This window comes from Carya illinoinensis, chromosome 3 (genome assembly GCF_018687715.1).
Source record: "Carya illinoinensis cultivar Pawnee chromosome 3, C.illinoinensisPawnee_v1, whole genome shotgun sequence".
Taxonomy (NCBI): Eukaryota; Viridiplantae; Streptophyta; class Magnoliopsida; order Fagales; family Juglandaceae; genus Carya; species Carya illinoinensis.
The window spans coordinates 49,316,355-49,330,308 of record NC_056754.1 but is presented as its reverse complement, the minus strand read 5'-3'; the positions used below and the strand labels follow the sequence as shown (position 1 = coordinate 49,330,308).

The 13,954-nt window shown below is 36.4% G+C and overlaps 1 protein-coding gene across 1 annotated transcript; it reads right to left on the bottom strand.

The window, feature by feature from the left end:
• Positions 1-8,396: 8,396 nt before the first annotated feature.
• LOC122305071 (probable inactive receptor kinase At2g26730) lies at positions 8,397-11,707 on the bottom strand. Its single transcript, XM_043117375.1, has 2 exons — positions 10,063-11,707; positions 8,397-9,338 (listed from the first exon to the last, which is right to left on the bottom strand). Exons 1-2 carry the CDS (start codon positions 11,354-11,356, stop codon positions 8,674-8,676), a joined length of 1,959 nt encoding a protein of 652 aa, XP_042973309.1. The 5' UTR covers positions 11,357-11,707; the 3' UTR covers positions 8,397-8,673.
• Between the last annotated feature and the right edge of the window lie 2,247 nt (positions 11,708-13,954).

Genomic DNA, 13,954 nt, shown 5'->3' with positions numbered 1-13,954 from the left:
GAAGTCTGAGACGGTGGCGTGGATGACGGCGATGGGATGATTTGTAGGGTTTCGGGAAGATTGTTTGAGAGAGAGAGAGAGAGAGAGAGAGAGAGAGAGAGAGAGAGTCAGATTTTGGGGGGGGGGGGGGGGGGGGGGGAACGTGATGCCGAAGGGTATAAGTTATACCCTTATACCGTATAACCCAGTGTTTTGCTGGGTATTTTTAAAAAACCCGGGTACCGGATTTAAAACCCGGGTACCGGGTTTTAAATCCGGTACCCGGCCCGGAGGCACCCGGGTTTTAAATCCGGTACCCGGCCCGGAGGCACCCGGGTTTTAGAAACCGGACACCGGCCCGGGTGTTTTCCGGGCCAGTGCCCGTAACCGGAACCCGGTTATCCGGGTTCCGCACCGGGCCGGAAAAAAATCCGGCCCGGTTGCCCAGCCCTAATGCCAATTTTATATTTTCGTAATTGTAATAGGAAACAAAATCTCGACTAATTTCAATAAAGAATTTCCCAAGAGTGTTTCTGCCATAATTTAAGGAGAATTTCTTCTAATTCAATAAATCTAAGAGTATGAATACCAAATTTCAAACTCTGAGAATCTTGAATTAACATGCCACTGCCACCGCCACTCTGCTCAGTCACCATAGATTCCTCGGCTGAACCATCACGGTTCGCGGAGCTCTTATGGAACGCTAGAGGGGTCTAAGACTCTAACCCAAGTTACAAATCCAGAGCCCCAACCCACCACCGTCTAGATCTGTACCTAGTGTCCAAATCTCAGATAAGCTGTAAGCAGACAAGTTGGTCGCCGAGAACGAAGATTTCTTCATCAGTGGAGGATCCATTTCCATAGACCCGAACTCATCCAACTTGCCATGACCCGTATGAAGATTCAGCACTTGGTCTAGAATCCAAATTGAGGTTATAGCCTTCCAACACCACAGAGAGCGACGGAAACTGAGGTAGTGGAAGCAAATGGATGAATTTTTTGTGGGACTAATTTAAAACGACGAAATGAGGAAAGGTATAAAACACGTCGTTTTGTATCTTCTTTCTAAAAAAAATTAAACCAGGTCCTAGGTTTAAACCCAGAATCCGGGTACCGTATTTGTACCATAACCAGGTTTACTCGGGTATAGAAACCTAGTTATCAGCCATAAAGTATGGCCATCTAACTCGTAATCCTTTATTTAGTCGACATTTGATCTTATCTTATTGGGTTCTATATATGCATGTCTGTATTGATGGTTAATCCCATGATTTACTCCACTAGCTATTGTCTCCAAGTATCAATATCGGTCCAACAAAATAATGGTGTGGTTGGTCTTCTTCTGGGTATTTCACCGCTCTTCCAAAATTTTCCTTAGTTCAGCTCTTTCATCCTTACTTACGTCTCATTTGGTTACATAAATAAGATAAAAATTAAAAAAAAAATTAAATTATTTATTATATTTTATATAAAAATTTAAAAAAATTATAATTTAAACAATGTAGTTGGTTTTTATTATTGGGCTAGTTCAATTCGTCTCCCTCTTTTTGTTTAGGCCTTCGATTAGACGGAGTGGTAAACAAAACTCATGTCAATATCTTAGAATTTAACATGAGAAGATTGGGATTGGGCATGCCGCAAGATTTTCTCGAGCATCTTGTTGGGCTTCAGCACAATTAATTATGCCTGGAACCATTTATTAAGAAAAGAAAAGAAATGGGGGAAACCAAAACCAAATCCTAATAAACCCAATAAAAATTAATAAATCTTAGCAAACGTAATAAGCCGAAAAAAATCTTTATCATAAAAATTCGGAGAAATTCTAAAAAATAAAGAAGAAAAAAATCATTTTACCAAATTGAGAGGCCGTACACTGAAAACATGACATCTGCAACATAGCAGTGCTACATCCACGCACGATCCTGACAAGAACAAAAAAGGTTTTTATATTTTTTTTATTTTTTCATTCATTTTTTTAATATTTTTAATTTTTTTTTAAAATCACAACGTTACTAAAAAAATACTCTTTAATCACTAAGTACAAAAAAAATTTTAAAAAAAAATGTCAGGATCCAATCAAGACCCAACTACTCATGTCAGTGACTAGCATTTTTGTCGACAATATTAACACACATCTAGATCGATCTATGTTAAGGTGTTGACATGGTAACTTGCAAAGGTTTTAGCTGTCATATATGATTGATCCAACAAACAGCCACCAGACCTCTTCATGTGCTTTAATAAATTCAAATCTGAAGATGATTAACGTTTGTAATGTTCTTCCGACTATGTATATAATAAGCTTATATATTCATGTCAGGTTTGTATGAACTTAGAAGGCAAGAAATTAGCTGCTCCATGATCTGTTGGCAAATGATACATCATCAGGTCACTTCTTATTTGGCTCTATTTGATGCTTTTTTCTCTATGGCAGATGAGCCAAGCTGTGACAAATTTAAGGGTAGGTTATTGCACCAGATTTTTGCTTGCATATCACTCTTTCGACACCAATTTCATGGGTTTTCCTTAACCAGTTCATTGGAAACTCACAACTCACAAGGCAGCTAGGCATCTTGTTGAAGCAACGTACTCATTGGACTTGATTATTCAAGTCTAATGACAAATAAATCTGTGCAGTTGAACCTACTTTGATAAGCATATGCTGGAGAGAGAGAGAGAGAGAGAGAGAGAGAGAGAGATTAAGGAAAAAAAACTATGCAAGCTAGCTTGTTTATTGACACACCAAATACATCGTTGATGTAGAAGTCTGCTCGATCTTGCATGGGCAGCAAATATATTTATGTGAGATCTGCCAGCAAAATTAGGAGCAAATTAAAAGCGCATGATGCTCTCACATTTGCTTGTTTGCAATATACATTCAATCTGCTTGGCTCTTTTCAGTGTGACTAATCATTTCCTAAACTCTAGCTTTCCAGTGGTGTCAAAGAAGTTCATGATAACGATGACAAGAGTAACTCTATCATCTATGTCTCTTGTCTCCCTCTCGCATCCAAAGGCTGGATGTGAATGCCACACTTCACATATTCATTGATTCTGTAGGGCCATCTTTATCTAACCAAACAAAAAATGCATTATAATTATTGAAAATCGGACCATCCTTTCTGGACAACCTTCCCTCTATGATCAAGGTTTATAATTAATCATTAACATCTCTCAGTCGTTTATCATGCACACTCTGTCAAATCTATATTATAAAATAAAATAAAATAAATCCTCAAAAAATTAATTCGCGTGTGCGCGCGCACACAAGATGTGGAGACTTGAAAGTCTCAACCCAAAGAGAAAATAAAAGATAAAAGTGGTTAGACCAAGGTGCAAAATTAAAGTTATGGGTCAGCCCGGATGTGGTCCTGTATGTAGATGATTATTGATGGGATACTTAACACGCACCACCCACATTGAATAGTCTTTTATCACTTTTCTTTTCTTGACGAGGTTGGGCCACATCTAATACAATAAATTATATATTATACTTGATGTGAAATTAATAATTTGGATATTTGATTTTTCAATCCAAAACTCAAGTTACAATTTGGATGTCCCGTTTACGCGTTACACTCAATTAAAATTAACTCAGTTCAGTCTAATTTAAACTAAATCTAACATCAAAATACTCAACTATCAAATTATTAAACACATTTCAACTCAAAACCTCTTTACACGTGGAACCCATAACTTTATTCAACTTAACACCTCTTTAAACGAGGAACCCACAACTTTTTTCAGCTTCATATAAAATATATCTAAATTCATCTTAATATCTAAATACATCTAAACTCATCTTAGGTAGGCCCAACCTGATCTCAACTCAATACTATTTCAACTCATTTCAACATTTTAACTCACTACTATTTAATTAATCTTAACTTAACTCAACATCTAAACGGAACTAAGTGTAGTCACCTTTTTACTTTTCAATGATATGGAATAACCAAGTTGGTTTTCTTTGTCTTATTCTTTTTTTTTTTTTTTCCTTAGGAAGACAATTCAATCATTCTAGGCCTTAGAAAAATATACAAATTTTATTAAAAAAATTATATACGAGAGTGACTTATTGTGACAATTTAAATTTATTTATAATTTAACATATTATATCAAGTTATATTAATTTATAAATTTGTTTACAGTGCAAGTATTTTACAAAATAATTAGAACAAAAAAGTTAAAACCGGGACAAGAAATGGGCATATTTTACCCCGGAATGCATTAGGTCAAAGTAAAGTTTTGAATTATATTCTAGTAATTATTCCGGTTAAAGTACTGGAATGGAATATTTTGATATCCGTATATTTTAATGTACCATATTAAGATAGACATTATATAAATAAATTATATATAATAACTATATTTCAAAATAAAACCAATACAAATCTTAAAACATACATATCTAATAAACTTAATAATACTTCCCAATATTCAATACAAGTCTAAAACCATGAAGAAAATTTTAAAATCAATCACGCACACCAAGTAAGTCAATGAATAAATGAATCACGCAAGCTGGTATTAATTACTTATAGAAAGAAAATTAAATTTGAAAAAGATGTTATGCAACTGCTTGCCTTGGTCATCAAAGCAACTATAGTTATTTCATTTAATATATAGGGATTATGATGGGCCAAAGGTTAGGAATGACGAACGTAACTCGATTTCAACCAATCAATTAGTCTACATTGCGGTTTACTTTTCTCTTTCAATTATCTCTAAACTTGATAGGAATTTAAGATATTTACAAAAAAAACCAGCTAAATCAATTTTACACCGAAATCTAAATTCTGATCAGAATGTTAGAATCTGGCTGAAATGGGTTAGAACAAGCCGAAATGATTGAATTTTATCCGGAATGAAATAGAATACTCCATCATTTCGGCCACTATTTTAGAATGAAAAATTTTGATCATTTTAATCAGAAAGGAACGATTTTTAAAATTTTAAACAGCTTTGTGAAGAGAATGAAAAAATAATAAATATAAAAAAAAATAACGAAACGAGTCAATTTTTTTGTCTGACCCGAAGCATCGCTATTTGCTTGACATTCCACTTTCGGACCTTCGGTGCAACGAAAAACAAAAAAAAAAACTCGACATACATTTACATGTAAATAGGGGCAACTCCGTCATTTAAGAGTCAAGTTATCTCCACGTGGCGCTCTCATGACGCAATGATTAAATAGGGTGCAAAATGCTAGCGGAGGTGGACCCATTTTTACTTTGGAACCTTTTGGGTTCCCGTCTCTGACAAGGAGTAGACAGAGAATACGGATGTCATCCGTTGGGTTTTAAATATATTGAATTGATACGTATGAATTTTAAGATTCGAAGAATTATCACACCGATATTTCTGACTTTATCGATTTTGATTCGGTCTGATTTAATTTTTTATGTATTATAATATATAATAATAATATATTATAATATTTTATAATATATATTGTAATTATATTATAAACTATAATAATATTATAATAAATAATAATATAATAATTATATAGAAAGATCAGTTTTATTAATAGAAGATATTATATCTCTATATGTAAAATTAATAAAATCAATAGTACCATCTGATTTTACTAAAGATTCTCGTACCTTTTGGGCGAAGTAATATGGAAGTCCGGCTATGAACTTTTCCTTCCAGTATGGTTGTTGGCAATCATCTCTGATCATAACTTTAGTTAGAAAGACATCTTTATACCATCTAAACTATAATAATATTATAATAAATAATAATATAATAATAATATAACTATTAATACAACAGACTATAATAATATAAAATTTTAAAATTAATATTATATTAATTAGTAATTTATCATATATATAAAATTATTTTATATATAATTATATATAATATAAAAAATATTTTATACTACATAAAAAATTTAAAATATATGCATATATAAAAACCGGTTCGATTGGATATTATAAAAGAGAAAATTAGAAATAAATTAAATTAAAAAAATAAAATCGATACCAAATTGAATTAAATTAAATACCGAACTGAACCCATCAATCCGATCCAAAACTTTTTTATTCAAATATTTGTTTTCATAATAAACTCAGTATTAAATATAGTATAGTCTGTATATCTTCAAATTATTAAAAAAATTTTACTCAAAAAATTATTAAATATAAAAGGCCACACGAATCCGCAGGATGTGACGAAATAATATGGAAAATATGATTTGGAACAAAACCAAGTACCAACATGGATATATTAGCTCTTGACAAAATGATTTTTTTAAAAAAACAAATACACAGAAAGATTGCCATTTTTGTTTTATTTATTTATTTATTTATTTTGCAACTTATAATTAGGACCTTCAATGTGTTCAACACTTTTCAAAATTCCAATAAAAAGTATATCTAAAAAAGTCTTTCAATCCAAATGTAAGCGCTCTTAATAAAATCGAAAAATGATATTTATAATTGTGAATATGTAAATATCGTGTAATTATTTTGAAAAAATGAATAAAATTTAATTTTTTAATAATAAACTCTACTCTTTTTCAAAATTACTGCACGACGTTTATGCACTACACAACTATACGTAACATTATTCAACAAAATCCCATCAATAATTATTGCACTTGTGAACTTATTTTGATTGTAAGATATTCTTGAAAGTTATATATTTCATTCTGGTTCTTAAATTAAACACTTGAGTAATTTCAATAATAATGAAAAATAAATATTTATAAAGAGATAATTTTTAAGAGAGATAAAGGTGCTCTTGGTAGACGACCGTCCACAACCTTAACCCTTTTACAGTGAAGGTGAGATCAGAAAATGAATAAAATAGGTGGTAGTCCAGGTTGGTAAGGAATTGACTCTTGAGCCAGGGGGGTGAAGGGGATGACATCCTTATAATGATTCTAACATAGTTCATATTGTCGATGTTATTGAATTTAAAGGTAGAGAAATGTTAAGTCAACAAAAGATAATTACAAAAAATAAATATATAAATAAAAGAAAAGTGGTATATTTGCAGTCATATTGCAGGTATATTTGTTAAAAAAAATATATAAAATAAATATAAAATTCACTTAAAAATATTAATTTTTTAATAATAAATATTATTCTATTCTAAAAAAATAAATATTATTTATATAATTTATAATTATATCAACATTATTATATATTTATAATTTTACATATAAGATCAATTATTATTGTCACGTCACATGTGCATAGAAAAAGTGCTTCTGAGGTAGCTTTAATTCAAAGCCCAATATTCATCTAAAAAAAACCGTTGACTCTTAGAAAATAAATACTAACAAAAATAAAAATGAATGGATAAAGAAAGGAATGTCATGTCCCAAAGATAAAACATTTTTTGGCATAAATTTCGATGCTTCACGAGCTTTTATAGTAATCAAAGACAAGGGCAGGGTCCTCGGGGGATCAAACGACCGACAACACCATCGCTGGGTCAGAAACAGTATCAGATAGGAACAAGGGCCGGCCAGCGTTTCCACCTCACTCTGCTGGGTAATTCCCATATCACATCATTTCATGCCTTCGGTTTATTTTACCCCACGTGGCTCACATAGTCCCACCACCACAATCAGTCATAAAATGATATTTATAATGGGATAATGCGTAAGTGTTGTGAAATTTATTTTTTTAAGTTGACATACTTTACGATTATATCTATTATTATTTTATAAATAATTCTATTCACAAGTTTTATATTATATAATTTAATAAATAAATTTTAACATTTAAATCTTATAAATTAAATTATAAATAGTATATATTATAAAATCATTCAATTTAAATATAAGATATTCTTTAGGTATGAAATTAATGTTTATACAAATAATTTTAATTAGATAATACGTAAAAATAGAATGAAAATATTATATTATTTGGATGTAGAAAAGTTTCTATCTAGTATGACGTATTTGATGGTTTATCATTCCCAACTATTCTATTAATAAAAAGTCTTTAAATACTAAAAAGAATCTGTGACCAAAACTGCAGCACTGGTTAGACTTGCATGGGGGAGGCGTCAATATGTATGCATCTGACGTGGAAAGAGACCGACATTTCTCAGCGAAAACCAACTACTATTTAAATTGACAGTTTGGATGGTGTTTTACATAGATGATTTTAAATAAAAATTAAAAATAAAATAAAATAATATTTTTTCAAATATAATTATTATTTTAAAATATAAAAAATTAAATTATTTATTATATTTTATATAAAAATTAAAATTAATAATGATAATGAGATAGAATATGAATCTCTTTCACTATCAGAACAACGTTTTAGTCGTTAGGCGTTTGGGCATATCCCACGCAACAATTGGATTTTGTTTAGGTGTTTTTTCTTCATTTTCCCATTTGTCTGCTGCTGGTTTCCAACTTTAATAACAACAAAATAAAATTAAAATTGACAAAAGAAAAACCCGACTAATTCCCATCAAATCAGTACATGGAACAAAGTCCAAACTTCCCCCTCATAATAAACAATTCAACGTCCCTCCACCTGTAAAAATCATTCAAATTAAAATATTTTTAAAAAATAAAAATAAAAATAAACTCAAAAAATAAAAATAAAAGTAAAAACACATATGGAACCACCCAAACGCCCCAATCACTGTGCACATTCTTTTTATGAGACCCACCCACGTTGTCTCTTGTTGCTTTTTACCCTTTCCAAGAATTCCTTAAGGTGTGACCACTCTTGGTGGGGTCCTTGACTCCGTTGGAGGCGTCTGACCCTCCGATCCTTTTGACGGATCATCCGACGACTGTCGTAGCCCATCATCCGTCTCTCCCCGATTCATATCCTCCATCATTCGTACCACCTCTAGCATCGCCGGTCTCCGATCCGGTACCGTCGAAACGCACTCCATAGCTATTTGCAGCAACTGCACCATCTCCTCCTCGATGTTGTGGTACCTCATCAGTTCAACGTCGAACACCTCCGCTGTCCATTCTTCACGGACGACCGACTGTACCCACCGGGGAAGATCGATGCCCTCCTCCCCCAACGACGCCTGGTTCGGGGCTTTACCCGTCAACAGCTCCAACAGTAGCACCCCGAAACTGTACACGTCGGACTTGAAGGTCACCTTCCGGGTTTTCACCACCTCTGGCGCACGATAACCGGCGACGCGGTTGGGCGGGGTCGAGGTGCCGAACAGTGGGTTGAGTCCGAAGTCCGACACGGCCGCGTCTTGGTCCGGTCGGAGGAGGATGTTGGAGGACTTAATGTTGCCGTGGACAACCTTTCCCGACACGTGTAGGTGGGCAAGACCTCTTGCGGCGCCCAATGCTATTTTCATTCTGTTGTCCCAGTCCAGTGGCGTACGGCCCGACCCTCTACTCCCTGCAAGAAAGATGCCCGGAAGATCAGGTCACTTGGTCGTCCATAATGTCATTTTGCCCCAAAAAAAAAAGAAGAAATACAACACTATTTCTCAATAAACCATCGGGTGCCGATAAGAAGATGACCAAATTGTTGGATCTCTGTGCATTACAACTCAGGAGAAACTCAGCATGGGGTTGGTTATACTAATTAAATAAATTTTTTGTTCATGGATTAAGCTTTTAAAAGTTCTTTGAAAAGAAGCAAAAGTTCACCACAGAACTAGGGAAAAAGCAAAAGGGTGCAGAAATGATGTCGGTGACTCCATGGAAAATCATGAGAGCGTGTTGTGTTGCATATGGTGGTGGCAGAAACGTAGCAATGACACTTGGAATGTTTGCACTGTAGCAGGAATCAATTAGGGTATCTACAGATGCCTAGACTCAGAAACCTCTCATTTCTATAATGAGAAGCCTCCTCCGCAAAATGCTGCAGAGATTCGACCAAACACAGATGAATGTTGGTCCTGTTTCAAACATTGAATTTCCACTAACATATAACACAATAGTTTTATTCAGACGAAAAATCCCTTTCTTCTGGGCATGCATTTGTATTTGAAAAATAACAAGAATATAGTAGTAAAATTTACATTAGCATTACTGCAAAAAATTCTTAAACCTTGACTCATACGACAAATTGGCCCAAAAAGAAATATTTTTATCAGGAAAAGTGGTTGAAATTATACCGTGAAGAAGCGCAGACAAGCTCCCGGCAGTCATGAAATCATAGACAAGCAATTTCTCGTCCTTGGAATAGTAAAACGCTCTGAGAGGAAGCACATTCTCATGCTTGATCTTCCCAAGCACCTCCATTTGCATCTCGAACTCTCTCTTCGTGACCGCCACATCTTTGAGCCTCTTCACCACCACCGTAGTTCCTTCCTCCAACACCGCCTTGTACGAGGTCCCCGCGCTTCCTTTCCCCAAAACTTCGGCCGAGGCCCTCAGCAGGGCCTCCAAGTCAAAGCTATAAACCCCACCTTCAAAGAACACCAGCTTTTTCCTCTCCGCCTCGGTAGACCCACCCGTGATGTCGTCCTTCGAAGACGATGTCCCAGCCTCTGTCACCACTGAACGCGTCGTAACTGGCGGCTTTGGCGTTTTATCTGCCTGCTGACGCTTTCGTTTCTTGAGACAGAGCAAGAGGAATATCAGTAGAAGGAAGGCTACCACCACCGAACCAAGTACGATTAACACTATAGCGGCTGTGGAGAGCTTCTTGGACTTTTTACGGACCGGGTTCTGGCTTGGGTTTTCCGGTGGAGATGGAGCTGGGGATGGAAAGAATGAGCATGGCCTTAGTGGTGCCCCACAGAGATCCAAGTTTCCGGCGAATGCTGATGGAGGGAATTTCGCTAACGTTTCCGGGATCGAACCGTTGAGTCGGTTGTAAGAGACGTCAAATTTATCCAATTTCGCTGTAATGCTCGGCAATGTACTCGAGAAACTGTTGTTTTCCAAAAGAAGAGCAGTCAAGCGGGTGAGGTCGTTGATCGAGTACGGGATTGGACCCGTGAAGTTGTTGGATGAGAGATCGAGACGAATCAATCGAGATAAGCGGGTCAAGCTGGGTGGGAACCGGCCGGAGAGATTGTTGTTTTGAAGGTAAAGGCTGCGGAGGAGTGTTAGATTAGAGAAATCGGAGGGGATCTCACCGGAGAGGCGGTTTGAGCGAAGACTCAGGATTCGAAGCCCACTCAGCCTACCGAGTGTGTTCGGCGGAATCGGGCCGACAAGACCGACACCGGGAAGCCGGAGACTGTATACATAGGTATGGTTCCCGTCACACTCTACTCCGACCCAGTCGCACGCTGACCTGGCCGAGTTCCATTGCACGCGGTTCTCGTGTGGGGTCTGGTTAAGGAAAGCAAGGAGGGCTTGTTTGTCCTGGGTCGGCTCCGAGTTGACTCTTCCGCTGAAAGTGAGTAGAAGCGACATTAACCAAATTACCAGAGACCCAAACTCAAAAACAGCAGCCATTGGGTAATTCTTGAGCCAAGCAACAAAAGAATGAAAACAATGGATTTAGCTCTTGTTTCTGTTTCACTTTCATACGTCGGTGCCGAATGGTGGTCGGTAATGGCGGTTTTGGGCAAACCCAAAAGCGGTTTTCCGACGAAGAGCCATCCGAGAGAGAGAGAGAGTAGAGAGTGATTCAGAGACTACAGTGTGGGAGAAATTCGTGGATTAAAAAGAGCGAGATGAAAGTGAACCAGAGGGGGAGAGAGAGAGAGTATCAGGAATCACGAGGCACAAAGAGAAAAGGTGAAAAATAAAGCTGATAAGAGAGAGGAAGGAAACAGGAGCCGCAGAGTGTGTTGTGTCTGGCTGAAAGTCCTGGAAACGTTTTTTTATTTTATTTATTTATTTATTTAATGTTTCCATAAATTCTTAACCAGCGTATTGTACACGCTCCCAACGCGCCACTTTAGCTCTTGTCATATTGTCACAACCTCAAGGAAGATTGTTTCGGGACCACACCTTGACGTGACTCTTAGAGAATCAAAACACTTACATGAATAATCTACTTGCATGTCTTAACTCAGACCATGACATGCAGCGAGCTACCATGAAGGCTACTGGTCATGCGCAGATTATGTGTGCAACCTTGTGCGTGCCCTTGAGCGTACACATGCGCACATGCATACGTGCCCAGCACCACTTAGCGAGACTAATGACATGTCTTCAAAGACACGCCATCCATCACACAGGTCTAGCCCGTGCCTTGCAAGCGAGGCTAGTGGCATGTCACAGCTCTAGCCCATACCTTACAGCCCCATGGCCCAAACCGTCAACTTAAGCCATGTAGAACCACCACTCAAGCCACTTGACTAGGCATTACAGCAACAACACGGCATCACCTTATGCCCATCATCAAACCTAAGTTTGGCACCATGCCATGCCCACCATCAGCAGGCCATGCACAGCATCATGTTGTGCCCACTATCACACCAACGCATGGCACCATGCCATATCATGCAGCGAGCCATAGACCGGACCATGACTAGCCTAGCCATGAGTCATGCACCACCATAGCCCACCATGGGCCTTGCATGCCATGGTCACCATGGGCAATTTATCTATTTTATTATTTTTATTTATTTTATTTAATTATTTGTTTAATTATTATTTCATTTGCTTTATTTATTCATTTTAATTTGCTAGGAACCTTTTGGGGGTTTCCATTTTGTAAACTCTATAAATAGGACCCTTAGACATTTCATTAGGATCTTTTGTCATTTTGTAACATTGAGTGGTAGGCCATAGGGTTGGAGATTTATCATTTTCGATGCTCTTGCACTTGGGCTCTTTTGGGGTGCAATTCATGAATTTCCAAGGAGAAGGATCACATTTTGCAATTCGTAAATAGGTGTGATTCTACTTATCATTTAATATATTTAAGGTTTCCATTCAATTCTTTGTGCAATTCGTGAATTAAAGATTGTTTGGTTCCTTTATTCTTTTTCATTTCTTCTCTCTGTGTTTTGTTGGAGTTTTGTTGATTGATTGGAGTGAAGAAGCCAAATCCTTCATTGGGATTTTTGATTTGTGTGGTGGATTGTAAGATCTCTTGTATTCATGTGTTTTCTCACATGTTCATAACATTTCCTCATTTCCTTGAAGTTTCTTGAAAATTCTCATCTCTCAAACACGTATTTCGGCCAGCCTATCATTTTGCCTATCACGCCACCTTCAATTGCCATAAGCCACAAAACTCTAGCCCCATATCAAGCCCTACATGCTACCTCCCTATTCCCATAACCAAACAAGCCACAAAAACCCTAGATCTCACATTGAGAAATTCGGCCATAGCCTCATTGGCTTGGCCGAAACCCTATATCCTACTTTCTTTCATTTCCAGTTTCCCTCCATAAGTTAATTAGTCAATAGCCCTTGATTGACTCACTCAAATTTCATTTTTTCACCAAAACACATCAACCTTATTCATTCCATTCAATTTTGGCCAGCCCTTGTCCATCTAAATCTCAAGATCTCAATTCTTACTTTTTAGGAATTACATAATTCCTAACTTATAGGAGATCTAATTGCCACCTAAGTCCTAGTCACCTTCCACTCTTGCCTTAGCCAAAACCTACACTAAACCCTAGCCAAGATTGCCCATCATCCAACCATAGCACACAAGTGGCGCCTAGCATCCTAAGAGTCACGTAGCCGTGCACCATCATCACCTAACCCAAATACTATTCATACTTCCCACCATTGAACCCTAGCCTCATCTCACCCAAGCTCCCTTTAGGCTACACGTGATTTACACCAAGCAAATAAGTTCTATCGGTCACTTGAGGAGTGACAAGGAAAGGATTGGACCCTTAGTGTTTGGAGGCTTGATCGAGGTCCTCAACACATACGTCACTGTAGATGCATCGATTTTTCTATCTTTATAAGATTGATTAATTAGATACGAATTTTTAACACAAAATTAATGCACTGTAATTAAACATTCTGATATTTAATTAAACATTTCAAAATATGATCTGAATCGCATACAATTCAATTAGGTTTAATACAATCTGAACTGCACATTATACATTCAAAATTAATTATTTTTATTATAAC

What these genes read in the sequence shown, in the direction of transcription:
- LOC122305071 (XM_043117375.1), bottom strand. Translation starts at nt 11,356, where the DNA reads ATGGCTGCTGTTTTTGAGTTTGGGTCTCTGGTAATTTGGTTAATGTCG. An exon ending in CTTGTCTGCGCTTCTTCACG is followed by an intron (nt 9,339 to 10,062) that starts GTATAATTTCAA and finishes TCTTTCTTGCAG; the next exon opens with GGAGTAGAGGGTCGGGCCGT.